Source organism: Cucurbita maxima, unplaced genomic scaffold (genome assembly GCF_002738345.1).
Source record: "Cucurbita maxima cultivar Rimu unplaced genomic scaffold, Cmax_1.0 Cma_Scf00019, whole genome shotgun sequence".
NCBI lineage: Eukaryota > Viridiplantae > Streptophyta > Magnoliopsida > Cucurbitales > Cucurbitaceae > Cucurbita > Cucurbita maxima.
Window position 1 is genome coordinate 1017490 of NW_019272035.1, and position 26088 is coordinate 1043577.

Below are 26088 nucleotides of genomic sequence, written 5' to 3' on the forward strand. Positions count from 1 at the left end.
TAATATACGACAAAATCAAATTAAAATATTTAAATATGATATGCAGAAAATAAAATATTGTATTAAATTTTTTTAGAAAATGGAATAAAATCAGGTCTAACTGGTGATTAGCCTTACACAATTTAATTCATTTTATAATACAAAATACAATTTAATTCATTTTATAATACAAAAAATATTTTTTTTTATAATTAGAAATAAACCAATAATTTTCCCTCGACATAAAATTTAATTTTTATATTTAATAAATAAGTTATTAATTTTTAAATAATATTGAATATACATATTCAACCCAAAACTCAAAATTCATATTTACAAATCTCAAAATTAGAAATCTATTAAATACTTTTAAACTTATTGAATTATTAAATTTAAATTTCAACTAAATTTATTTTTGAGATATAGCCCATTTAAATTTTTATTAAATAAAAAATATTTTCAATAAAATAAAGACCACATTTTTTCTTAAAAAAAAAATAATTGACTAATTTTATATTTTTAATTAAAATGTGACTATTTCCATCTCTATGCCCTCCGTCTCTATCTATCTTTCACAGATGGCCCGGCCCATGTTTTCTTTCTTTTATTCGGACCGGCCCATCCCGGCCCAGCCCAGCCCAATTTATTTTATTTTATTTTTCAGACAAATAACTTCGAAATTGCTCGATAAACCCTCTCCCCTCCCGTTTCAATACCCTTCTTTCAGCATTCGGTCTACCGTAACGCACCATAGTTGTTTTGTACAAGCTTTCTCTGTCTTTGAGGTAAGCATAGTTGAATTTCTATTGATTCGTGGTAAGCATAGTTCGATTTGCACGAATCCAAACTTACTTCGCTAATGAATGAACTGGAAATTTTCTGAATACTGGGAGATATGAGAGCCCATTTCACTCTGTTTTCAGTGTTAGAAGAACAGATGTATTTACTGTTCCTAACGTTCATTGATATAGTTGCATTTTTTCCCGCTAATTTTATGTTTTTTTTTTCTTAATGTGGTGTGGGTTTCAATTTTGGTGTCATTAGGAGGATTAGAGAGTTTATTGGGTGTATAGTTTGGAAATTAGTTTAGGGTTTAGGGTTTAGGGTTTAGGTAACTGGAGAGAAAAAAATGAAAGGGCTGGGAGAGAGAAGGAGAGAGTGCGGTGGAGGGAAGGGGGAGTTTGGAGTACCTGCCACAACCCTTAAAAAAACCCTAATTCATTGTTCTTTACTGGAGTGTCTGATCTTTTAGTTTTGGCTTGATTGATAATGCATTATGCAACTTTTCATCCTATCAATGAAGAGTGTTTCTTGTATAAAAAGTAAGGAAAGTTCTGTCTTTCTGCTTGTTGATTATTTCCCTCTCAAATGTATAAAAAAATAGGCATCAATCACAGACTGTATTTAGTAGCTACATTAGCGAATTCCAAGCCTTTTTAGTTAAATAGATTGCAACATAAAGTTACTTTCTCATGTAATATTGCAGCTTTGAGAATACTAAGCATGGATGATAGCTTGTATGATGAGTTTGGGAACTACATAGGGCCAGAAATTGATTCTGACAAGGATAGTGACATAGAAGATGAAGATGAAGACCTTATGGAGAAGCCGGACGATGATGAAGGTGCATCAGATGATGAAGATGCAGGTGGTGCTTCAAATGGTTGGATTACGACGTCTAATGACGTCGATATGGACAACCAGATTGTCCTTGCTGAGGACAAAAAGTATTATCCAACTGCAGAAGAGGTTTATGGTGATGATGTTGAAACATTGGTTATGGATGAAGATGAACTACCACTTGAGCAACCAATCATTAAGCCTGTTAGAAATATAAAGTTTGAGGTTGGGGTAAAAGATTCTAGCACTTACGTTTCAAACCAATTTCTGGTGGGTCTCATGTCCAATCCAACATTGGTTCGCAATGTTGCACTTGTAGGCCACTTGCATCATGGAAAGACAGTTTTCATGGATATGTTGGTTGAGCAAACTCATCACATGTCAACATTTGATATTAAAGGAGAGAAACATCTGAGGTACACAGATACAAGGATTGACGAGCAGGAGAGAGGAATATCAATTAAAGCAGTTCCTATGTCACTAGTCCTCGAGGACGGCAATTCAAAATCATACCTTTGCAATATAATGGACACCCCTGGCCATACCAATTTTTCTGATGAAATGACTGCTGCTCTTAGACTGGCTGATGGTGCAGTGTTGATTGTCGATGCTGCTGAAGGAGTTATGGTAAGTAAATAAGTCCCGATCGTAGTTTTTTTTTATTTACTTTTAGCTTTATATATGCTGACTTTTAGATTTTTTTGCATAATCAATAGTTGCGAGGGAATTAGCAAATTTCCCTTTTATTTTCTTAGTGGTTTAAACATCATTTCATATCCCAATTTACTTTCACCTGTGGCTAGGGCACCTCATTTTAGCATCAGTGGAGGAGGACTTAATGCTCTTTGCATATGTTTAGGATTTCTGCAATCATTTTACTGCAATATTTAACCATATAAACAGTGTGGGTTGTTCGATATTCCTTGCATGTAGTTTCTATTTATATTATGAAATTACTGATATTGCTGTCTTATGGAGAGAACTCTGAGGATGGGATAATAGATTCATTAATGAGAATGTACTCTACAACCTACAGGTCAATACAGAGAGGGCTATGCGCCATGCAATTCAGGAGCGATTGCCCATTGTTGTTGTAATTAACAAGGTTAGCCTACTGGACTCCTTTAAAGTTCCTATTAGATTTTTGAAAGTTGGATCCCTTCAAACACCACATGTTTATTTTATACTAATGCAGTATTTGTATCTAGGTTGACAAGCTGATTACAGAACTCAAATTGCCCCCAAGGGATGCATACTATAAATTAAGGCATACGTTAGAAGTTATTAATAACTATATATCTGCTGCCTCATCTACTGCTGGAAATGTCCAAGTCATTGACCCAGCAGCTGGAAACGTGTGTTTTGCTAGTGCTACTGCAGGATGGTCATTTACTTTGCAATCATTTGCAAAGTTATATGTCAAACTTCATGGAATCCCTTTTGATGCTGATAAGTTTGCATCTCGTCTTTGGGGAGACTACTATTTTCATTCTGATACCAGAGGATTCAAGAAAAAACCACCTGCAAGTGGAGGGGAAAGGTCATTTGTCCAATTTGTGCTAGAGCCACTATACAAAATATATAGTCAAGTCATTGGTGAACATAGGAAAAGTGTTGAGACTACTCTTTCAGAGCTTGGTGTTACTCTTAGCAATGCAGCTTACAAGTTGAATGTCAGGCCTTTGCTGAGACTGGCTTGTAGTTCAGTTTTTGGTGGAGCTTCAGGATTCACTGACATGCTTGTTCAGCACATACCTTCTCCCAGGGATTCTTCTTCTCGGAAGGTTGATCATATTTATACTGGGCCTAAAGACTCTGTGATATACAAAGCAATGAAGGAATGTGATCCTTCTGGGCCTTTAATGGTCAATGTCACCAAGCTATATCCCAAGTCAGACTGCAGTGTCTTTGATGCATTTGGTAGGGTTTATAGTGGTAAGATTCAAACGGGGCAGACTGTTCGGGTATTGGGTGAAGGCTATTCACCAGAGGATGAGGAAGATATGACAGTGAAGGAAGTAACAAAATTATGGCTTTATCAAGCTCGAGACAGGATTCCCATTGCTGAGGCTCCTCCTGGATCTTGGGTTCTCATTGAGGGAGTGGATGCATCTATTATGAAAACTGCAACTCTGTCTAATGTAGATTACGATGAGGACGTTTACATATTCCGACCACTTCAATTCAATACCCTTCCTGTGGTGAAAACAGCTACAGAGCCTCTAAATCCAAGTGAGTTACCAAAGATGGTAGAGGGTCTTCGGAAGATCAGCAAAAGTTATCCTCTGGCAATAACTAAAGTTGAGGAATCAGGTGAGCATACCATTTTAGGCACAGGAGAGCTGTACTTGGATTCAATTATGAAGGATCTTAGAGAACTCTATTCGGAAGTAGAGGTCAAGGTATTCTTTTACTCAATTGTCCCTCTCTTCTTGTTCCCCCTTTTTTTCTTTTTTCTTTGTTCTTCTCTGATGGATATTCTCTGTAACCCATTATATAGGTAGCCGATCCGGTCGTCTCATTTTGTGAAACAGTTGTAGAGTCTTCTTCGATGAAATGTTTTGCTGAGACTCCTAACAAGAAGAATAAAATAACCATGGTAGGCAATTTTCAAAATTGGCTGTTTTTGTTTATTCTGGAGCTTTTAAATTCTTGAAATGTGATCTGGTACTTCAATTTTTTCTCTAGATCGCAGAGCCATTGGAGAGAGGACTTGCAGAAGACATTGAGAATAGTGTAGTAAGTCTTGATTGGTCAAGAAAGAAACTCGGGGATTTCTTCCAGACAAAATATGAGTGGGATTTGCTGGCTGCAAGGTCCATATGGGCATTTGGCCCAGATAAGCAGGTAACTTTTGTAGCTCGTGATCTCTTTACTCAAATATATATCCTCTAAATGTACACATAAGTTGAGGCTTCCTTGCCGAAGGGTAAAAGTGAAACTGGTAATTTTTTACTGCAGATCGACTTTATTTGAAGTATAGTTTTTCATTAGACTTATCCTTCATTAGACATTAATTTTAGCGTCTTCTATGATATAAAGTTTAAGAATTTGATAGGCAGCATGTGTTTGTACTTCATTTTTGTTCTTGATGTTTAAACTTTTAATAAACTTTCAGGGACCTAACATTCTATTAGATGATACGCTCTCTTCTGAAGTAGACAAGAATTTGCTCAATGCCGTCAAGGATTCCATTGTTCAAGGGTAAACTATCTTGATGTCTCTCTCTCTCTTTTCTCGGGGAGGAGGGGACCCAGGGGCTTAGCCCTTTTTTATTGATTTTTTTAAAAAAAAATTCTTGCTTTTTGCCCCTTTTCCCCATTGTAAACCGTTTACTTTAAACAGGTTTCAATGGGGGGCTAGAGAAGGACCACTTTGTGATGAACCCATCAGAAATGTAAAGTTCAAAATCGTTGATGCAAGAATTGCACCTGAGCCATTGCATCGTGGGTCTGGTCAGATCATTCCCACAGCTCGACGTGTGGCCTATTCGTCTTTTCTTATGGCAACCCCACGACTTATGGAACCAGTATACTATGTTGAGGTAACACTTTCTTATTTTATACAGTCAATTTTTTTTTTTCCGCTAACTCTTTAGTGGTGATGAGATTTCTAAATGTTTGTGATGAGGCTTTCTCAGGGTGTGTTTGGGGTGCTTTTGAGAGGTATTTTATTAAAACCACTCTCATAATTGCTTCAACTAAAAGTGCTTAATCAATCACTTTCTTGTTTGGAGAATTGGAGAGAGAATAAATATGTAAAGATATATTTCTAAGTGAAATTGTGTGGGTAATAAGAACTGCAAGAAAAATGTGTAAAAGGAAAGACTACTAAAAGAAAATATGCCCGAGAGAAAAGTTGGTGAGAAGTGTGGAGGGATGTGAGGGAGAGTGTGTGGAGATTAGTGGTTAATTAGTAAAAGCAAGCAGGTAAAAGAAAGTTGAGGTTAGTTAGTAGAAGTAGGTAAAATAAAGTAGAGGTTAATTAGTAAAAGAAAGACAACTTAAAGAAAATATGCCCGAGAGAAATGTTGGTGAGAGAGTGAGAAGTGAGAGAGAGCATGTGGAGGGTCGAGGTTAATTAGTTAAAGGGAAGTTGGTATTATGAATAAATTGTTAGTAGAAAATACTTGATAAAATACAATACCAAGAGAATTATTCTACGAGACTGGTACACTGTGCCTAGCCAATTTACTTTTAGATTTAGGAGAGAGAAACCAAAAATTATGATTCCACCATGCATCCAAGGGTTTGGGGGAGGGGAAGAGGAGCAACCACAATATGAATGGCCATAAAATAATTCTAGGTGTTATCCCTCATTTCACATTTGCCAAAGTCACTAAAAAAGAAGTAATATTGGTTTCTTTGGAAAATACTTTTGGTGTTTTTGACTTTTTTGAAGAGTGCTTCTGAGTTGAATCCAAATCTAAAGCATTTTATGCCAGCATTACAACTCATCTATTGATGTTTTGAGTAATTTCCTTATTATTTCATTGCAGATACAAACACCAATTGATTGTGTCTCTGCAATCTATACTGTCCTATCCCGAAGGCGTGGACATGTTACAGCTGATGTTGCTCAACCAGGGACTCCAGCTTACATCGTCAAGGTTTAATGACTAAACATTTCTTCCTCTTTAACTCAAAATTTTATGGATCATGATAATTACATTCAATATTATTGGATGTTTACCTCTCGACTGTAGTGAACTTGCTGCATTGAATCACTGAGTAGTGACAAACTGCTCTCTATAGTTGAGACGCCCTTGTTCATTTCACTGTCATAGATTTTCGATCTGGTCAATGGGGTTTTATTTTCATGAGTAAGTTTATAGTATATTAAGGCATGATTGACTTAATTGTTTGTTTTACCTTTTACTGCTTTCCAGGCATTTTTACCTGTTATAGAATCTTTTGGCTTTGAAACGGACTTGCGGTATCACACACAAGGCCAAGCTTTTTGTCTCTCCGTGTTTGACCATTGGGCCATCGTTCCTGGTGATCCCCTTGATAAGAGCATTGTTTTGCGGCCTCTTGAGCCAGCACCAATACAGCACCTTGCTCGTGAATTCATGGTGAAGACAAGACGTAGAAAGGTTAGACCTTCTGCTAATTTTTGTTCAGTCTTTTCTCGCATACAAGTGCTGTTGTATGCTATGCATGCATGGCTTTATATTGCTCTTTGCACACTAACCGAACTTCAAAACTTGAAATTCACACGTGTCTTCGTAATTATATGTTTTATTTCCCGAAACTGGTTTAATGCCTAAGAATTTTCTCTAACAATTGCCTAGAAATATCTTACATTGAAGAAGCTGCATGATTTAAAAAAGAATTATGTTGGCTGCATAGAGTCTTAACAAAAACAATCAACTTTATTGGATGTGTTGATGTTAAAGGTATACCCTACCTAGGATTTAATATTGTGTAAATTTTTTTTTTGACAACCAAATGTCTTAGGGTCAAATGTTTGTCTCGTGAGAATAGTTGAGTTGTGCATAAGTTGACCCAACCACTCCGGGATTAAAAAAAGAAAATACATTTGCTAATTCTTTTTCCTATAGCTTGAAGAAAATGAAAACTGAGAGTTCTTGCCTTAATATGTTGGCTGTACTGGGATTTGCAGGGAATGAGCGAGGATGTGAGCATAAACAAGTTCTTCGATGAGGCCATGATGGTCGAGCTGGCTCAGCAAGCAGCCGATCTTCATCAACAAATGATATAATTGAAGCTCAGGTTGGTTGATACAAACCAACAATATTGTACCAGTTGCAGACTTCATCCAAGCATGGTTTTACCTGTTTTGTTGGTGAAACCCAAGTGTTGTACCATAGTTGTTTCTTTTCACTTTCCCCCAACATCCTGCCTCGAGTCAACAACCATTATTCTCACAGGAGCGAGGCAGGCAGCCTGAGATTTATCGTTCTTTATCTTCAGAGAATTGCCCTGGTGCTCACCTGTCTGCTAATTCTGAGGGACATAGAAGCTGAATATATATTTTAGCAATTTTTACTTGTGATGTTTAGAGTATGCCTTAACCTTGTAATGTAAAACGAGGAAAGAAAATTTGGTTGCATTTACATGTTGAGATTACTTAGTGATATATTCATGTTTTGTAGGTATTAGACCAAATTAGAAATCCGATTTCCGATTTTCAATTTGGAGGGATCTCTTGAAGTCCTATTTTAATTCTTGAAAGTGGTTTGGTTTAATTTCGGTTTCTTTTTCGACTGCAACGAAATTGAATCCATGGTAGGATCATTATCAAATTTAGGGTTTAGGGTTTATTATGTTTCAACTGAATTTCTTATTTATTTCAGTTTCAACAAAATATATCATAAAGTTCATTTTGATTTCTATAATCTTTTTGCAGGTTCTCCCTTGGTTATTTTTGGTAACCAGCAAAAGAAAACAAAGTAGAGACAAGATGCAGGGACATTTAACCATCAATTTGGTAACAATCAAGAAAAGGAAGTGTAATTATACAGTTCCAAAATTTTTTGTTTAAGATCCTAATTTCCATTCTGTTTCATGAGGCATCACCCAAAATAAGCTCAATAAAATGACACAATGAAGAGCTGAAACTTTCTACCCCATGAAAGCTCATTGTGTACACAACAACAAACTCTAATCCATTGGTTTAGTATCAAACCTCTGGCCAATTAACAACAAAGAATGTCTTAATTTTCTATCCTTCTAGATGAAATTTGAGGTTCTGAAGTGCCTCTGCAGATATGCTTCTTCTAAATCTTGGCCTCTGAAAAACTACAGGTGGTGGAGGCTCCAAGTGAAAGCTAACCAAGACTACTGTTAAATTGTCTGTTGCTCCTCTCTTTATGGCTTCCTCTACTATTTCCTTGCAGCAAACTTTTGCATCATTGTGCTCTTGGAGCCTCCTCCGAGCAAAATCGACAGCGTTCTGGCTCGTGAAGACGTCCCATATTCCATCACTACCGATGATCAAGAACTCGTGCTCTTTTGTCAATGTCATTAATCTTAGTTCTGGTTCGGCACTTAATGGTCCACCTTTTTCACTTATTTCCTTCATTCCTTCAAGATGCCAATCTCCTATAGCACGTGTAACCCCGAGCAGGCCGTTTAGATAATCGTCATCAATGAATCCACCCAAGGCCTCGACTCGCTTTCTTTCTTTTGTGCAGCATGGCCTGTGGTCTTTTGACATTTCTATTGCACGTCCTTGTCTTGACAGTACTGCTCGGCAATCGCCAGCGTTTGCTACGAGCAAAGACCTGTTTGAAATGACGAAAAATATAAAAACCGCTTCGCAAGTACCGAAAATCTAAATTCCGATGAAGCAAGTGATTACCTTCCAAATATCATTGCAGTCAGTGCAGTTGTGCCAGAAGACAGAGATGTTTCAAGAGTGCAAGATCTAGCAAAAGCTGCATCAGTCTCCATAAATGATCTCGTAACCACCTTTTCGAGCTCTAAAGGAAAGTCGGAATCTTCAACAATGACTCTCGGCAAGTGGTCACGAACAAATTGTGCGGCGCCTTTTCCTCCATGACCATCAAATACCTATTTGTTCATGCAAAGCCAATTATTTATGACAAGCTGAATATCAGAAGTTTCTACTCATATGGTTTTTAACAAAGCATAGAGCCTAGATCTAATATCGTGCTATATTATTCAGTCTGAAATCCACTCTCAAGAGGAGGGGCTTAATACAATGAACTCAGCTGCCAGCACCTTTTTTTGGTACAAATAGAAACCTTGCAGATAGGACTAGGTCTAAACAAATGTATATGTTTCTATATATGGCTAGAGATGAGCTACAGAAACTAGCTCTACCAATAGACCCGAGCGCTTGGTTGACTCCAATTACCGGAGCCATATTGAGTCTTGTTTAAAGTAGCTATCTGTGAGATCCCACGTCGGTTAGAGAAGGGAACAAATGCCAGCGAGGACGATGGGCCCTGAAGGGGAGTGAATTGTAAGATCCCACATTGGTTGAGGAAGAGAACAAAATAATCTTTATAAGGGTGTGGAAACCTCTCCCTTGTAGACGTATTTTAAAAACCTTGAGGGAAAGCTCGAAAGAGAAAGTCCAAAGAGAACAATATATGTTAGTGGTGGGATTGTGCTGTTACATTATCTCTATGTACACCATCCATATACGATCGCAGCGATCTCAGGCCTTCCCTTACCCTATTCCTTACTGAACAACGGAAATAATACTATTGAACCCCACAAGCCAAATGCTTCCCTACCAGTACAACTTGCATTGGCTAAAAGTAATTAACACATATATTCCTTGATCTGTTCCTTCTTCCTACGTCCAGCATATGTAGAACAGACCACGGCTTACCGATGCTACCCAACGAAACATATTACCTTGTCCTCAAAGTGGAAAGTAGGGAATGACTGCTTGATTTCTTTTTTTTTAAAAAGAAAGAAAGAATGAAAGAAATTGTGAGATCTCATGTCGTTTGGAGAGGAGAACGAAACATTGCTTATAAGGGTGTTGAAATCTCTTCCTACCATACGCATTTTAAAACCTTGAAGAGAAACCTAGAAAGGAAAACCCAAAGAGGACAATATTTGCTGGCGGTAGGCTTAGGTTGTTACTAATGGTATCAGAGAGCCAGATACCGGCCGGTGTGCCAACGAGAACGCTGGCCCCCAAGGGGGGTGGATTGTGAGACCCCACACCAGTTGAAGAGGAGAACGAAGCATTGCCTATAAGGGTCGAAAACCTCTCCCTACTAGACGTGTTTTAAAACCTTGAGAGGAAGTCTGGAAGGGAAAGCCCAAAGAGAACAATATCTACTAGTGGTGGGCTTGGGTTGTTACTAATGGTATCAGAGCCAGACACTGAGCGGTGTGCTAGCGAGGATACTGGGCCCCAAGAGGGGTGGATTGTGAGATCCCACGTCGGTTGGAGAGAAGAACGAAGTATTGCTTATAAGGGTGTAGAAACCTCTCCCTACCATATGTGTTTTAAAACCTTGAGAGCAAGCCCGGAAGAGAAAGCCCAAAAAGAACAATATTTGTTAACGGTGAGCTTGAGCTGTTACAAAAACACTAATTTCCTAAACTTTGTCCAAAATTTAACGTATATGGTTTTGGGTCTCAACTCTCAAGTGGTATTCTTGTGCAAAAAAATGTTAGAAGATTGGATCATGTATTCTACCAATTTGGTTGAAGATTTGAAGCAAGTGTCTTAAATGTTTGTTGTCAATTTGACGACCGTATGCTATATATGGAGTATTAGTTGTTGATAAGATCCTATTGGACGTGGCCTCCACAAAGGTGCCTTACGATACACCCCCACCTAATCAATAGACTCCACCACCTTGCCTATTTGCATCTCACCCAGGGATGGACAGTCTCTACCATATAAAGCTCAAAAGTGCATGGTTCAGGTAGATTTCTGGTTGGACATGTACGTTTTTAGACATCTTGTTAGATTCTCACACAATATAGGCCTGCAACTACTCATGCAAGTCTTAAGCACCCTAACTCGTCACACACACTCAGCTTATAACGGCCCAGATCCACCGCTAGCATATATTGTCTTCTTTGGGCTTTCTCTTTCAGGCTTCCCCTCAAGGCTTTAAAACGCGTATGCTAGGGGAAGATTTTTACACCCTTATAAAGAGTGTTCTGTTCTCCTCCCCAACCAATGTGGCTCAGATACCACTAAAAAAACATGGTCTAACTAAATGCAGTTTGTTTTATGGTTAAGAGGAGAACTATAAGAGCAAAATTCCACCACGGGCAGATATTGTCCTCTTTGGGCTTTCCCTTTTGGGCTTCCCCTCAAGGTTTTTAAAATGCGTCAGTTAGGGAGAGGTTTCTACACCCTTATAAAGAATGCTTCATTCCCCTCTCCAATCGATGTGGGCATAATCCACACCCCTTCGAGACCCAGCGTCCTCATTGGCACTCGTTCTTCTTTCCAATTGATGTGAGATCTCACAATCCACCACCTTTGGAGCTCAATGTCTTCGCTGGCACACCGTCCGGTGTCTGGCTTTGATCCCATTTGTAAGAGACCAAGCCCCTAGCGGTGGGCTTGGGCTATTAAAAGAACGGTCAAAACAAGCTCTACCAAGAAATCCAAGAGTATGATTCCTCCCTAGTATCCAACAAAGAATCTGGCATAGATTCAAATTTCTCCTTATTTAGATCATTCACGAACATTCTCAACCAACTCCTATGCTCAAATCCTAGCTGAAACTGTTATATCCATGGATAGACTTAAAGTTCAGATTCTGTCAGTTTCTCATCTCAAATGAGAATTATTCACTAGAACTCATAGAGGAAACTCTCAAATCAGAGTATAAACCTCAGGAAATAACAGTTATACTCTGCTCTAACACAATAGTTCATTTAATCTGAACTGTAACTGCAGTACACAAAATATATACTTGAACTTACCCCGTAGAAGGAGACAGCTTCCTCGTTGAGAAAACTACAGCCGAACTTCTTAGCCATGTCATGAATGCATACATGAGTGTCCTCCATATAAGGACGCTTTCCGATATCAGACCATTCTCCTGATCTAAGTGCCAGAACAAAAGTAGATGGGTTGTCTTTCCGATCTATAAATGCAGCATCCTCGGAAATGCTTTCGAGCTACATAAACCAAAAGAAAGGAAAAATCAACAAGTTGGGAGGAATGTAAAGCCAATACATAAATTTGACGAAACTAAAGGAAATATTTAGTTCATGCTATGAAAATTAGTCGTCCAGCAGTCGGATGAATCAATTCTTCCACACAACCACATCAAAACAGAATTTAAAAAATGAAAGCTCTTCAAGGAGCCAGGTTAACAACTAACGAAGAACCAAAGCGAACCCATCTAGTTATAAAGAAGTTTCAACAGACGTGATTTTCGAAAAATCTATCGGTTCAGATCAATCAAGCCATACAAGTATTCAATTTCAGGGAAGTCTTGGTCAGTTTGAATCCATATCAACTAACAAGACTTAACATTCTAGAGTTAGCCTTCGTTCGTACAAGGGAGACCAGGGGAAATTCAACGACTCAAAGGCTCAAAGGTGGTATCAGTTGGCATAGTTTGCCTTTATACACGGCAAGTAAATCTCGGTGGATTACAAGACAAACGAACTCGTAGTCAAGGTTACAGAGATGCATTCTTAGGAAAAAAAAAAAAAAATCAACAAACAGTTCAACAAAAAGATCCTATTAACATGAAGTAGTAATCATGAATAGAACAGTTCTTATTGGTTTTTCTCCCTTGTCCTTTTCTTTTGGTCCATCTCCAGGGACCATAAATTAAAGTAAAAATTGTACAAGCTACGCAAACAAGAACCTTTTTTCTAGACTAAGAAAACCGCATTTAAAACATGAAAGGACCTAAGTATCAGAATCTTTTAAGAAGCACATTAACGACAAAAAGTAGCTGTTCCTGAAACGCAAGTACTTTCAAATCAATTACAGTGAAGGGGAAAAAACTAAACTATATTTGAATATTAACAAACAGATTTGGAATTAGCAAATCCGGATAGAACCAGAAAAGAAACCATTAGATCAAATTAACACAGAGCTGAATTTAAACCCACCAACAGTTCATACGCACCCCCAAACACACAGAAAAAAGGGGGAAAAAAGTGTCCAAATACATGGATTATCAGCTACATTCAGTTAAGAACCAAATTCATGGTACCCATCAGAGAATTCGATAAAAGAAGAACAACAGAACAAATTTATCGCAAATTTCAACAAAGATCCAGCAAGAAAGAGGAAAACCCAGTACGAATCTAACAGAAATCCAGCATGAAAGAAGAGAAAAAAAAAAAAACCCTAGAAATTGAGTGAGAAGGAAGCGAAATTCATACAGGAAAAGAATTCCCAGAGCGGGTTCGATCGCTAGTTCCAATGAGAGCAGGCTGCTTATCAGGATTCCCCATCTGATTCTGTAAAAAATCACAATGCAACGGCCAAGGCATGGTATTATTAACCCCAGAATTTGGCCTCTCAGTCCCAACCTGCTCTGCATCCGTCACACACATGACGATAAAAAAGAAGAAAAATAAAAAGTGGTAAGAACTTTGGTGGTTCAGTTTGTGTTCAACTTGCAGTGGGTGGGAATCCAAAGTAACAGAAGAAAGCACAAAGGTAGAGAGAGAAAACAGAGCAAAATAATGGAGAGGTTGAAGAAGATTCTCAGAATATGTACTCACAAATTCAGAAATCAAAAACAAAAACGAAAAGAAAAAGGGGAAAACCTGTGTTTTTGAGGAACAAAAACACTGAGAAACAACAAAAACAAACAAAAACAGAAAAAAAGGAAGAAATATGGAGCGTTGAGTCAACAAGAACTTTCCGGATTTCTTTTAATTATTTTTTCATATATATATAATATTGTACTTTAAAAAAATTTATTATTATTATTATTATTATTATTATTATTATATTTTTTAAAATTATTATTGAAATATTGTGGTTTTTAATTCACATAGCCATCAAACATTGTGTTGAGATGAGAATGCATTAACTAATTAATAAATAAATAAATAAGTTTTCCATTTTTATCATAAATGATATGTTTTAAAATATTAATTTAGTTTCTAATTTAATAATTTCATAACTATATATATATATTAAATTTTAATTTTATTTATTAAGAAAACAATTGTATATACATGATAATTTATAACTGAATGAGTGCAACGAGGCGAATGTCGCCAATGATGAAGTGATTGTCAACGACGACTTATTGGTGCCTAATGTTGCTCTTTTGGTTCCTTTGCGAGTTCTTTAGGGTATAACTAACTATTGTTCATGCTCTTTGTGTCCCCACGAGTATATGATGATGAGGGACCGGCCTCACTGTGAGCCTAAGATGAGGGATCAACCCGAAAAACATAATATTGTGATCCAAGTGTCAACATTATTACCTGAAGTGAAAGAGTTGAGATCATCTTGTGTTTGAGTTTGAGTAATAGGAGACATGTATTCAACGTTGTGATGAACTTCATTATATGTAAATAGGTGCAATATCTTCTGGAATTTTCTCTCTCCAAGCACGTATTCGAGTTTTTATATTTGACACATGTAATTATATATGCACTACTACTGTAAGACGCTCTATTCGTAACACCTACTAGGGTTTTTATATTTGAACACATAAGTTGTATACGAATCTCAATGTGCATCAATTGTAGCACTGACAACCACAAAGTATCTTTGTGAACTCCATCGCACTACATAGAGTGCAAGCTCGACGAACGAATCCATTAGGGAGATAGCCATTAAACATTGTAAAAATTTGTGAGCGTATGTACTGAGTGGAAGGATATCGATCAAATCTATGTATAATTTCAAACAATGGTGAGTTATTAAATATATGAGCTGCATGCTTCACATTTCTTGAATAATTAATGGGCAAAGAAAAGGTTAGAGAGATGATAATTTTTTATTTTTCCTTTTTAAACAAAAAAAAGAATGCAATATTAAATATTAATAAAGATATTGATGTAGGGACAATAAAATTTTGTCACCTTCCCTATGTATTTTTTATGAATGTTTGGTATTCCATCCCTACAATATAGGCATCTATGGGGATACCTACCTTTTCAATTTATATATTCTAACTAATATCGATTATCAAAAAGTATTATTCGGGTGAATTATAAATAATTTTTTTAAAAAAATTGTGAATTTTGCCACGTGTTTGAATAGCTGAGTAAGAACTGTTTAGAATGTTGGACAAAAATTGAGCCTTTGAACAATATGATGATAGGTGAGATCCCGCATGGAACAGAGAGAGGAACAATGTATTTTTTTTATAAGGGTGTGAAAACCTCTCTCTAATATATATGTGTTTCATAATTGTGATATGTAATGAACAATATTTGCTACCGATGAGCTCAAGAGGGATTGTGAGATCTTACATTGATTGGAGTGAGGAACAACCTTATAAGAATTTGGAAACTTTTCCCCAACAAACGTGTCTTTAAATTGTGAAATTGACGACTATAGATAATATTTGAATGATTACAGAGAAACTTGAGAGGAAAATTGAACCTAACTCAAAGTAACCCATAAATTTATAATAATTTAGGGACCAAAAACTAAATTTATATTTTACTATTAAAATAAAAGCAAAGTAACCCATCACTTTAATAAAATTAAAGTAGATATTAATTAATTAATTAAATATATATATATATATTTATTAAATTGAAAGGTCAAATATTCATAAATTTAGAAGGGTATGCCATTTTGATTCTGTTCACACTACCATTTTGTCATATATGGCCACGCAACACAACCACTAACCTCAAATTTTATTTTATTTTATTTTATTTTATTTATTATTATTATTATTATATTTTTATTTTTGCATTTTCGAGTCTTATTCATTTATTTTTATTTTTTTTCTCAATCTCCCAAAAAAGGGACAAATTTGCCTAATAAGCCAAAGAACAATTTGTATAGTTCATTAATAATAATATTATTGTAAGATTTTTTTTTTAATCATTAGTTAAGTCGGTGGGACTTAAACAATCTGAACTACCCAACCCAAACCATTCGGGTTGGGTTAAAGTCTTTTCAGATGATTACAAAAATTAAAAATATTGATATAGACTTTTCACCCACAAGCCGCTGCACATAAGAACAAAAAAAGTGTGCAAATAGCCTATGAAAAACTATCTTATCTCTTGATACAAAGGTTCGTAAAATGGTCCCCAGGTGATCAAAATGGTACTACCCAACGGAGCCTAATAAGGTGGGATCTGAAGGCTCAATCTATCAAAGCATACAAGAAGGATCGACATTGACAGAAAGAGGCAAAGTCGAGAAAGCAGAGTATACAGTACGAAATTTGGTAGTGATCTACGTTCACTGTTCTATGTTCTATGTTCTATGTTCTATGTTCTATGTTCTATGTTCTATGTTCTATGTTCTATGTTCTATGTTCGGGGTGTGATAGTTGCCCCAATATTATAAGTAGCAATCACATGGAATGAGTTAAATAAGCAGCAAGACAAGAGATTGGGACGTTTAGAAAGGCATTAGAAAGAATCTAAATCCACAGCCACTTGGAGCATGTAAAGGAACATATTAAAGGGACTACCAGGTTTCCTGCCTTGGCTTGGAGGATGCCAACCCCAACAAATCCTTTTCTATGGACAACCCAACCCAACCCTTGAAAAGATGCCTTCTTTTGTTGCATCTCTAATCCAACAATGGCCAACTTTTTATAGGTTAATGCCAACGAAGTAGAGCCCCACCAAACAAGTGGTGGACCCTATTGGAACCTAAGACAGCTAAGTTTATCGTGGAAAGCCTTTCCTGTCTCCATCTCTGTCTCTTATTTCATTCCTAATCCTCGGGACAATCAGTCTCATATTATTAAAACTGAAGAGCATTCGAATGCCTGTAAGTCGACCACTAGAAGTTGGTACCTTCAAAACCTCAAATTTTCCAAAAACAAGACAAGAAATCTCAACAAATAGAACACAATAAAACAGTTTTTAATCCTACTACATCTTGTTTTCGACATAACTCATAGTATTATTTACGTCGCTCTTATTAACCATTGGGTCACAACCCATGGTTTCGAACACTGAGGGAAACCTAATAAACACCGACAATATTAGTCAAATATCTCGAGCATCTAAGCATGTTAAACAAGTCACAAACAAAGAATTCATAATCTTCTGACATTTAGAGTTCAAACCAAACCATATGTATACCCAGATGAGATCATGGATAGCAAAGGCAAAATGTAATAAATGATACGATTCTTTTGTGCAATTACTCTTTTACTCTTCCATATAGATATTGTTGCAACCTGAAAAGGCCAAATGCAAAGGGAAAGATGAGTGTTGGCGCACCACCATGCAATTTCAGAGTTCCAAGAAGCATTCAAATCAACGTAGAATCAGCTAAAAGCACAAACTTGAGTTTGATCTAATAGTTTTAATGGCCATTCACATATATGGAATCACTGTAAATTCGAAAAATGCTTTCATTTTCCTTCTTTTCCATTTTGGGTCCAGACGCTGGGCAAAGGGGTAAAATAGTAATGTCACACGATATCGTACAAGGTGATGGGGAGGGCGGGGCTAGGGGAGAGCGGGGAATTGCAAAGAAGAGAATGAAAAATAGTACACTTAATTCGCAGAGGCTGTGGCGCTCCTCGCAACTTGTGAAGGGAATTTCACCATTGATTCGGTTTTGTGATAACTTCCCCAGAAGTTTGAAGGTGCAACTTCAGATTAAGATCCCGGAATCTCTGGTCGCCTTTTCTTGGATCAATCTTTCTGCAATAAAGGAACGTAAAAAAGGATAACTCTGCTTAGCATTACTGACATCATATTTATAAATGTTCCATTGACTAGCAATGTAATAGCCCAAGCCTACCGCTAGCAGATATTGTTCTCTTTGGACATTCGCTTCTAGGCTTTAAGGTTTTAAAACATCTATTAGAGAGAGATTTCCACACCCTTGTAAAGAATGCTTTGTTCCCCTCTCCAACCAATGTGGGATTTCACAACCAATTCTACCAATTCTATCACAAAGAGACACAACAGTCAAACACACCATAAACGAAATGCACAACACAGCGGAAAAATATAGGTAAGTATATTTCTAGACAAACCCGTTACACTAAGACCCACAGAAACACGTATGGGTTCAGGGACAGGATCCCTCGAATATTGGGTAGTTGTTATTAAACCAGGTAGAACACTTTATGAAATGAGTGGAGTAGCCAAAAATATAGCCAGAAAAGCTATTTCAATTGCAGCATAAAAAATGCCTATACGAACCCAATTCATCACTTCGAGACAGAAATGTAGAATCAAAGGAAAGTGGTCTGCCTCACTTCAGTGAATCTATCTGTGTTCATACTTGCATTTGCAAGCACAATAGACATAACATGCATTATATTACCAACCTCAGAGTCAAATTAAAACAACATTATCTGGTGATATGCATGCATGGAATGATTACAGAAATCGATAATTTCACAGCAAGAGCACCTTTTGACGTTTTGTACTTGGAGCATCAGATTCAGCATCATTGCGTCTGCGTGATGTCTCAGCGTCCCCATTTGATGAAGCCTGCAAAAACCCACTTTTTAGATCTGTGGGGAAAAAAAGTGCATATGAAGATGCAAATGGAAATTCAAACATGTATCATTTATAAGTTGCATGGAATCATATTTGCAACAGATAAAACCCCTGTTTGTACAAAATTAACAGAGCAATGAGAAGATCAGAAGCAATATGATCAGAATCGATTACTTGTGCAGAAGAATCTGAAACATTCCGATTCTCAGAGGCATTTGCTTCTACTGAAGGCATATCTGGATCGTTGCCTCGTTGAGATGCGAATGGCATGATTTGGTGAAATATGTTGGACAAAAACATTCCCTCATCAGTAGTTCTTGGGTCTGATTCTTGTACATTTGAGACAGAACTTGATGCCACCATTGAATGATGAGCAGGAACAGAACCACTAATCTCCTGGAAACTGGCATCTTCAATGTTGATTTCACCACCAGGGAAGAGAGTCCGAAGAAACTGGACAACATTGCTAGGAACTTGTCGTTCGGATTCTAGGTTACCTTGGGCCCTAGCTGTAAAAAATATGTAGATGTCAATACCATGTGCATTAGATAAAACCTGCTGCTTTGATTGGTTAAATGCCTAATATTGTGGACCATTATGAGTAGAATAATGAAGGGGAAGCATAAGAATATGAAGCAAAAAGGATAATAAACGACAAGATCAAAGAACACGTCAAAAGGATGCTCTTTTTCCATGAAGACATGGTTTCTTTCCTTCGATATATCCCAAAAAAGGTTCGAGATATGCATTCCACAAAAGATCCTTAGCCTTCTTGACACGGTAGCCCAGGAGAATAGAGCTAAGGTGAGCAGGCAACATCTCTAGGAAAAGCCAAAGAACAACCAAAAGCACCATATATTTTACTCTTTACGGGCTAAAGAACAATGGAGGAAAAGGTGATTCTGCGATTCAGCATTGGTCTTGCACATAAAACACCACCTAGGGGATATGGCCAGATTCTGCATTCTTGTTTGGAGAGCAGCTTTGGTATTAATGGCCTTGTGAGCCAATTCCCACAGGAAAAATTTGATCTTCTTTGGGTATTTATATCTCGAAATACCTCTAGCCAAAAATGTCTCCAAAAGATTGGTGCGATCACCCATATTGGCTAAAAGAGATTTTGTAGAAAAGTGACCATCAGGATTAAGACGCCACTTCCATGCATACTCCAGTTAGGAGAGGGTGATCGAGCCAAGACCAAGCTAAGTTCAGCTCATTCCGAAGCCTCGTCACCTTTCAAATTTTGCACAAGTTTAAGGTCCCAAAAGCTGAAACGATCGGTCCGAATCTCCTTCATAGAGGCTGTTTTAAGGTTAGAAAGGCTCTCTCGATCAGTAGGATAAAAGAGTTTAGACCATTTAACAAGATGCTTCCCTTTGTCATTATGCCCTCTAATCTTTCAATCTCTTCACCAACCTTAGTAGGCAAAATAAATATCAATCGTTAGAAAGTTAGGAGATCAAAAGAGTGCCTTGAAGGAGAATGAGCCTACTCCCATCGGATGAGAATGCGGATTCCCAAGCTGATAATCTTCCTTCAATGTTTCCAATGATCAGTGCCCAAAAAGAGATGGTTTTTGGAAAACCAAGTAAGGGGAGCCCCAAGTAAGAATAAAAAACCAAAGGGGGGCCTAAAAGAATTAACTCAGAATGTTTAGCCCCTTAAACAGCAAGTTCCCCAGTGACTGTACAAACTTATACTCGAGTTGAAGGTTGTGGCACCTGATGATCCTAGCAATTATACAAAAGCTACAAGCAGTTGCACAAGTAGTTACACAAAAGCTAGAGTTTTGCATACAAATGGCAGCAGCATTAATAAGAACTACCAAAACCCAAACAGATGTATCAATGGATTGAAGAACAAGAAATTCACAGTTTCAATATTAAATAAACCTCAAGGATAATAGCATTACCATCTCTCGCAGCCTCTTCTGCATTCAGCTGTTCCACAACAGATTCAAGAGTTGTATGCTGTTCATTCTGGAGGCCGGTAGATTGACGCGCTGATGAAGCTTGACTTCCTCGCTCGCCCCTTGCAATTCCTGAAGCAGGGTGAGGAAATCTTCCAAGAACAGGATAGTATAACCCAATTGAATTACCAGAAGAATTTGAAGATAAGCGGCTAAAGGGTCCGGGTAATGCTGCAACCATGGTCCTAAGTGGCACTACTCGCACTCCAGATTCTCCACCCACACTCGGTCCCTCTACAATCCTAGTGGTTGCTTGATTGGTGGGATTTTCACCCACATCTCTGCCTGCTTCTTGTTGCCCTGAAGGCTGCTGAGCTCCACTGTGTTCCTCTTGATTGCCATTGGGTGCCGTAGTTGGTGAACCTTGAAAAGTGGAAGTAATTATGATTACTTTAGACATCCAACATACAATAATAGTTAAGAAAAAGCTACATTTGCAAGTTACCTCTTCGAATTTGTATGTCAATACGCCTTGGAAGAAATCCAGAACCAAGACCATGTATTAGTGCAGGGCTAGGCTGCATGTTTCCCATGGGAACTGGACCTAAGCTTGGATTTTGTTGGAAGGGAAGAGGCTGTTCATAGAAGTTATTATTAGCAGAAGAAGATATAAACTCGACCTTGACAAATAGTCAAACTCCAGCAAGGTTTGAAAATACTACCTGAACCATTATAGGATTAGGACCCGTTTGGGAAATGAAAACTGCAGGTCCAGCATTAACAACAGCTTCGGACTGCACATCGAACATCAAATTGAAAACATGCACAGAAGGTTAAGTTACCATCCAGAAAATGAAACAGACAGAGAGAAATGAAGAAACCATTTAAATTAAAAGGAAAGCCATTATGAAAGAAAAACATACAGGATTTTGGCCCATTCGCAATGTCATCATAGTGCGACCAAGTTCTAGGAGATATGCACCTAGGTTATTAAATAGAACTCCGCTTCTCCAGGCAGAAGACTGAGTGTTCATCCTTGATGTAGGATCGGTAACATTCCTATGATTCTCCAGTTGTCTTCCGAGTTGCTACCAGAAAATAAGCATAAAACATTAAAAATGTGTTAACTTCTTAGTCGACAGAAGAAACAGCTATAAGCTCATAAAACGAAACCTAGTTCCTTAAGAAAAGTAATATTGATCTATCTGCATTCACCAATTAGTTCAAGAGTTGAAAGGAAACGTATGATAAATTAAGGACTAATCATCAAACCCTTGACAGAAGAAAGACCAAAAGTTTAAAGTAATTTTGAGTATTAGATGGTCTAGAACGCACGAGTAGGCACTCTGAGACTTCCCCTGTAAGCATCTGTCTAGTAGAAAACATGACTTCAGCCAACGATGCAGGAGTAGGGAAACTTTCATGGGTGGTGCTTGGACGAGTTGAGGAATTAGAGCTACTTTCCTCAGCTCCATGAATATTAGCTTCTTGACCATTATTTCCTCCAACTCTGCCTGCTAACCATTTCATGATAAACAAATATTTATTACACATTAGGAGACTTGCCATAAGATGATAAAATTTTGTCCAACGGAACTGAACATACCGATATTTTCAAAATCACGCCTCATATTAGTGAGGTAGTGAGACAAAGTTGCCAAAGAATCAGGAATTACCTGCAAACACCAAGAATTACTACCATTCGTTTCAACCAGATGAATTTCCGGAAAAAAAACAACTCGTGAAGGGAAGAAATAAAGTATCAGTAGTCTATGCTTGCTTGTTTTCAAAGGCTCGTTCTGTTTTTAAAAGTCGAAATGCTAATAGGATTTCAAAAAAAAAAACATCCAATATAGTATCTCACTGCTCATCTATCCTTTTGCTTGTAAATTAAGGGTAAACCTTGAAAACAAGTTTTTTGTTAATAGAATCACATAAAGCACAAACAATAATCAGAGAATCCTAGATATATTGACTTTTTTGAAAATATATAACGTAAATATTAAGCTGAAAAAAGACTCGAGTTCCTAAAGAATTCCAAGTCCTAACTTACAGGAGGAGGAAACGATCCTAAAGAAGGGATCGATGGATGTCCAAATGTACCATGAAACCTATCAGATAGTGGCCTTGAGCCATTGTCACCAGATTGATGCTGGTTCAAATCTATCATCCCAGCTGCAATCACCCGTTCTCCAGATCTTTGTTGGTCAATTTCCTTCAGTCACAACTCATTTGAGCAAGATAGAATTGTGCACACGATGAAACAAGATAAAAGACAAATATAGGAAACTAGTTCAGAAATGAAAGTTTACCCTGACGACATCCATCACTTCACTGCCTGTTACAGAAGTTGAAAGTCCAATTGAACTTAGAACGGCGGAAACAATCTGTGCAGAAAAAACATAGTGTTTAGTTACACACCCTAAAACAGACTACACCAAGAACCTGAAAGCACTTCATCCTCCAAGTCCTAGACTGACCCTGTTGATTTCCGGGGGTACACCATCCCCTTGAACAGGCATACTAAAAGTTTCAATCACCACACCAGGAGCCACCCGATTGCTATGAACACGACTCGTACTTGAATTTGGATCAGTCTCTGCAAACAATTTTCAGTAATAAAAATTTAGTTGACGCAGCAATGGTAGACATGATCTATAAGCGGAGAAGCAAAATATGAAATTCCATTATTTCATCTGAATTTATCTGGCTGCAATATGATACCTGAATATGATTAAAATTGTTGCGAACGGTTCATGGTAGAGCAACACTAAAAAATTAGGAAGTAGGACGTCCCTACTACCCTCATTTTCTGATTGAACGTTTGCAGGTCTTATCCACAAATCAAGAAGAAAACTTTGTATCGATCTATGAAAAGTAGAGATATAGGGGATACAACCCAAAGAGCATACAAAAAAGTATGCCAAGTAGAAGCTGAAGGCTTGGGCTACAATTTCCCCCGATCTCAAAATTCATAGTTGAAAATTCTTTAATTTCTTCCAAACAAAATATTTCAAAGAATGACTTTAGACTACATTGGTCCATAAGGTAGTTGCCTCGGTCTTTAAATTATGTTGTACGCTGATTCGAGGACAAGGCCATAGGTGTTTCTTTTCCATAGTAAGCTAATTCCTACCGTTCTTTTCTTCTTCCCTTCCACATCACTTCCTGATATTAACACTCATTTTTTTCTAGCATTAGTGATAATCCTGAGATTTCATACATGGCATCCCTTGCAACTTAAGAATTATGCGGTTATGCCTAGATATATGCCTCAAGGTTGCCTTCGGTTTTTGAAGATAAATGAAGGTAGCAGAATTTACTTTCAAGACTTAGAAGGCAACCTTGAGAAATAGTTATATAAGAGTACTGATGCATGAAAACAAACTGAACCTGGCCGATTGGACAAAGTCTCTGATGGTGGAAGAGGCTGCCTGACAACCAAATGCAAGGTGTGACCGTCTTCAACGTCTAACTCCCATTAAAGAATAACGAGCATATATTTCCAACTAAAAGATCATGTGATCACAAGATACATAATACTGAATGATTTGCAGTAAGCATGAAAATCCACACTACAAGTTTTTTTTTTTTTTTTAATGAATGACCGAGTTTTCATTGAGAATAAATGAAAGAATACATGGGCATGCAAAAAAGGAAACCCAGGAAGGCAAGCTACAAAAGGGGCCTCAATAACGAGAAATAAGACCTAACGGATAATTACAAAAAACAAAAAAAGAAAAAAAAACTAGGTAACAGAAACCCATAAAAATACATAATCTAACTTGGGACAAAACCTCACTCGATGATCTCTCGAGCGCTCGAAAAATTATATTGTTCCTCTCACCATAAAGACCCACAAAATTCTATTGTTCCTCTCACAAGAAGATTAATCCAAAACCACATATACAACACAAGCAACGTCCAAGCATCCTATATAACGTCACCAAAAAAGAAAAAAGGATGAACTTAATTCCTTTGTTTATCAGAGATTCATGATACTTGTGAGCTTAGTACTTCAAGGGAATCAATCAATGTTCGGTGAAAAATAAAGAAATATAGTAAAATTATACAAGGATACGATAGGCAGACAAGAGCTGATCATCCTTCAGAACTTTTCCTCGACATATAAGACGTTGTTGTTCTGACAACACACCAGTTACAGAAGCAATTTGTTCTTTCAAAGCAGGGACTGGCATCTATACAAGTTCACAAAAATTAATGCAATAGTATTTCGAAGTAATAACGCTTCATTGAAGCTACAAAACTTGAATAAAATTTAAGTACACAGTTAACTAATCAGATTTCTAACAAAACATCATCTTGAGTTAATTGATGATCTAAGATAAAGTGAAGATATTAACCTGTTTATCCACTCTGAGAGTATAGGTTTGAGAATCTAAAGTTTTTAACTTAATCTCAATAGTGGTTTCAGACCCATCAGCCTCACCACAGCTGGTAGTTTCGTCGATAAAATTGCTTCCCATACTCTGAAAATCAAAGAAAAAGGAGTAAGAAACTCTCACCTTATCCCTTAAAACTAACAAAATGAGCCAAAAGCTTGCAATGCTGGACATTTAGTGGCATGATAAATTGTACCCAACACCTTAATTGCTATCCCTGACTAGAGGAATTAAGCAAGCGAACTGTATTGAACTTATTGAGGACATGCATGAAGCATATACACATGGTCGAAAATTTTAACCAAGGACTTAACTACAATCTTCTTTTTGGTGTAAAACATGAAATTAACTTCTTGGACAACATAAGTGAGAAACTCTTTCAATATCCATCATCCAATGAAAACGATCAAACATTGAAACCAAACAAGAAATCATATGGAATTGGGGAAACGAAAACGCAATCAAATCCATAAGATAATTCAGTATCTCCACATGAACTGTCTAAGAATCAAAACCCAGAAGAGGAAAATGAAAATCAAGCCAATCCCAGAAGCAAAACAACAAGATCAAGAATCCAGATTCCAGATTCACCGCAGCAAGAAAACAGAAAACTGATGATGACCCAAAATTCATATTGGGAAAAAGAAGAAACACAAAAAAAGAAACCCTGATGAGCGAAAATATGGATGAATCAGATGAACACAGAGTGAAAACAGGGATAATAATCAATACCCTTGTGAAGAAACGAAGCACAGTGACGCCTGAACAGGAAAAAGGGTATGTAGAGAGAGAAATAGATGATTAAGAGAGAGGATTTTGGTGGTTCCTCTGTGGAGGGGGCGGAGAAAGAAAAGAACTTTAAAGCAATAGAAGGGAAAAGGTTGGAGAAATCTTACAGTGACGGTGGTGGGTGGTGGCGGTGGTGGGGTGGTGGTGGTGGTGGTGGTAATTCTGAAGGGGCGGTGAGACCCTGTGAGGGAGAGAGGAGGGAAGATGGGGCGGCCCTCGAGAGCTTTGTACTAGCTGAATTTTACAGCTAGTGACTGAATTTTTCACGGCTTGCAAAAGAAAACGATTTTTTTTTTTTTTTTTTTTTTTTTTC

General features: G+C 37.4%; 3 protein-coding genes across 8 annotated transcripts; 1 reads left to right on the forward strand and 2 right to left on the reverse strand.

The window, feature by feature from the left end:
* The first annotated feature begins 657 nt into the window (after window positions 1-657).
* LOC111493710 (110 kDa U5 small nuclear ribonucleoprotein component CLO) lies at window positions 658-7820 on the forward strand. Of its 2 annotated transcripts, XM_023143525.1 has the most exons (12): window positions 658-764; window positions 1466-2226; window positions 2636-2704; window positions 2808-4001; window positions 4100-4198; window positions 4288-4446; window positions 4718-4803; window positions 4945-5143; window positions 6098-6208; window positions 6488-6694; window positions 7225-7367; window positions 7420-7820. In XM_023143525.1, exons 2-11 carry the CDS (start codon window positions 1483-1485, stop codon window positions 7321-7323), a joined length of 2967 nt encoding a protein of 988 aa, XP_022999293.1. In that variant the 5' UTR covers window positions 658-764; window positions 1466-1482; the 3' UTR covers window positions 7324-7367; window positions 7420-7820. The 2 variants fall into 2 exon arrangements, with proteins under 2 accessions (XP_022999293.1, XP_022999292.1); XM_023143524.1 differs by having other exon boundaries at window positions 7225-7820.
* Window positions 7821-8026: 206 nt separating this feature from the next.
* On the reverse strand, window positions 8027-13601 carry LOC111493620 (probable protein phosphatase 2C 27). Its single transcript, XM_023143387.1, has 4 exons — window positions 13428-13601; window positions 12003-12200; window positions 8926-9137; window positions 8027-8848 (listed from the first exon to the last, which is right to left on the reverse strand). The coding sequence occupies exons 1-4, from the start codon at window positions 13599-13601 to the stop codon at window positions 8287-8289; spliced, it is 1146 nt and encodes a 381-aa protein (XP_022999155.1). The 3' UTR covers window positions 8027-8286.
* Window positions 13602-17487: 3886 nt separating this feature from the next.
* Window positions 17488-26002, reverse strand: LOC111493619 (large proline-rich protein bag6-B-like). Of its 5 annotated transcripts, none has more exons than XM_023143385.1 (17): window positions 25883-25969; window positions 25719-25747; window positions 24948-25073; window positions 24665-24782; window positions 23977-24054; window positions 23064-23182; window positions 22896-22970; window positions 22637-22798; window positions 22190-22259; window positions 21919-22100; window positions 21507-21671; window positions 21306-21377; window positions 21089-21218; window positions 20587-21006; window positions 18849-19183; window positions 18585-18665; window positions 17490-17864 (listed from the first exon to the last, which is right to left on the reverse strand). In XM_023143385.1, exons 3-17 carry the CDS (start codon window positions 25068-25070, stop codon window positions 17856-17858), a joined length of 2139 nt encoding a protein of 712 aa, XP_022999153.1. In that variant the 5' UTR covers window positions 25071-25073; window positions 25719-25747; window positions 25883-25969; the 3' UTR covers window positions 17490-17855. The 5 variants fall into 5 exon arrangements, with proteins under 5 accessions (XP_022999150.1, XP_022999153.1, XP_022999154.1 ...); XM_023143386.1 differs by lacking the exons at window positions 25719-25747; window positions 25883-25969 and adding an exon at window positions 25578-25634 and having other exon boundaries at window positions 20587-20715; window positions 20773-21006; XM_023143382.1 differs by lacking the exons at window positions 25719-25747; window positions 25883-25969 and adding an exon at window positions 25578-25634 and having other exon boundaries at window positions 17488-17864.
* Window positions 26003-26088: the final 86 nt, after the last annotated feature.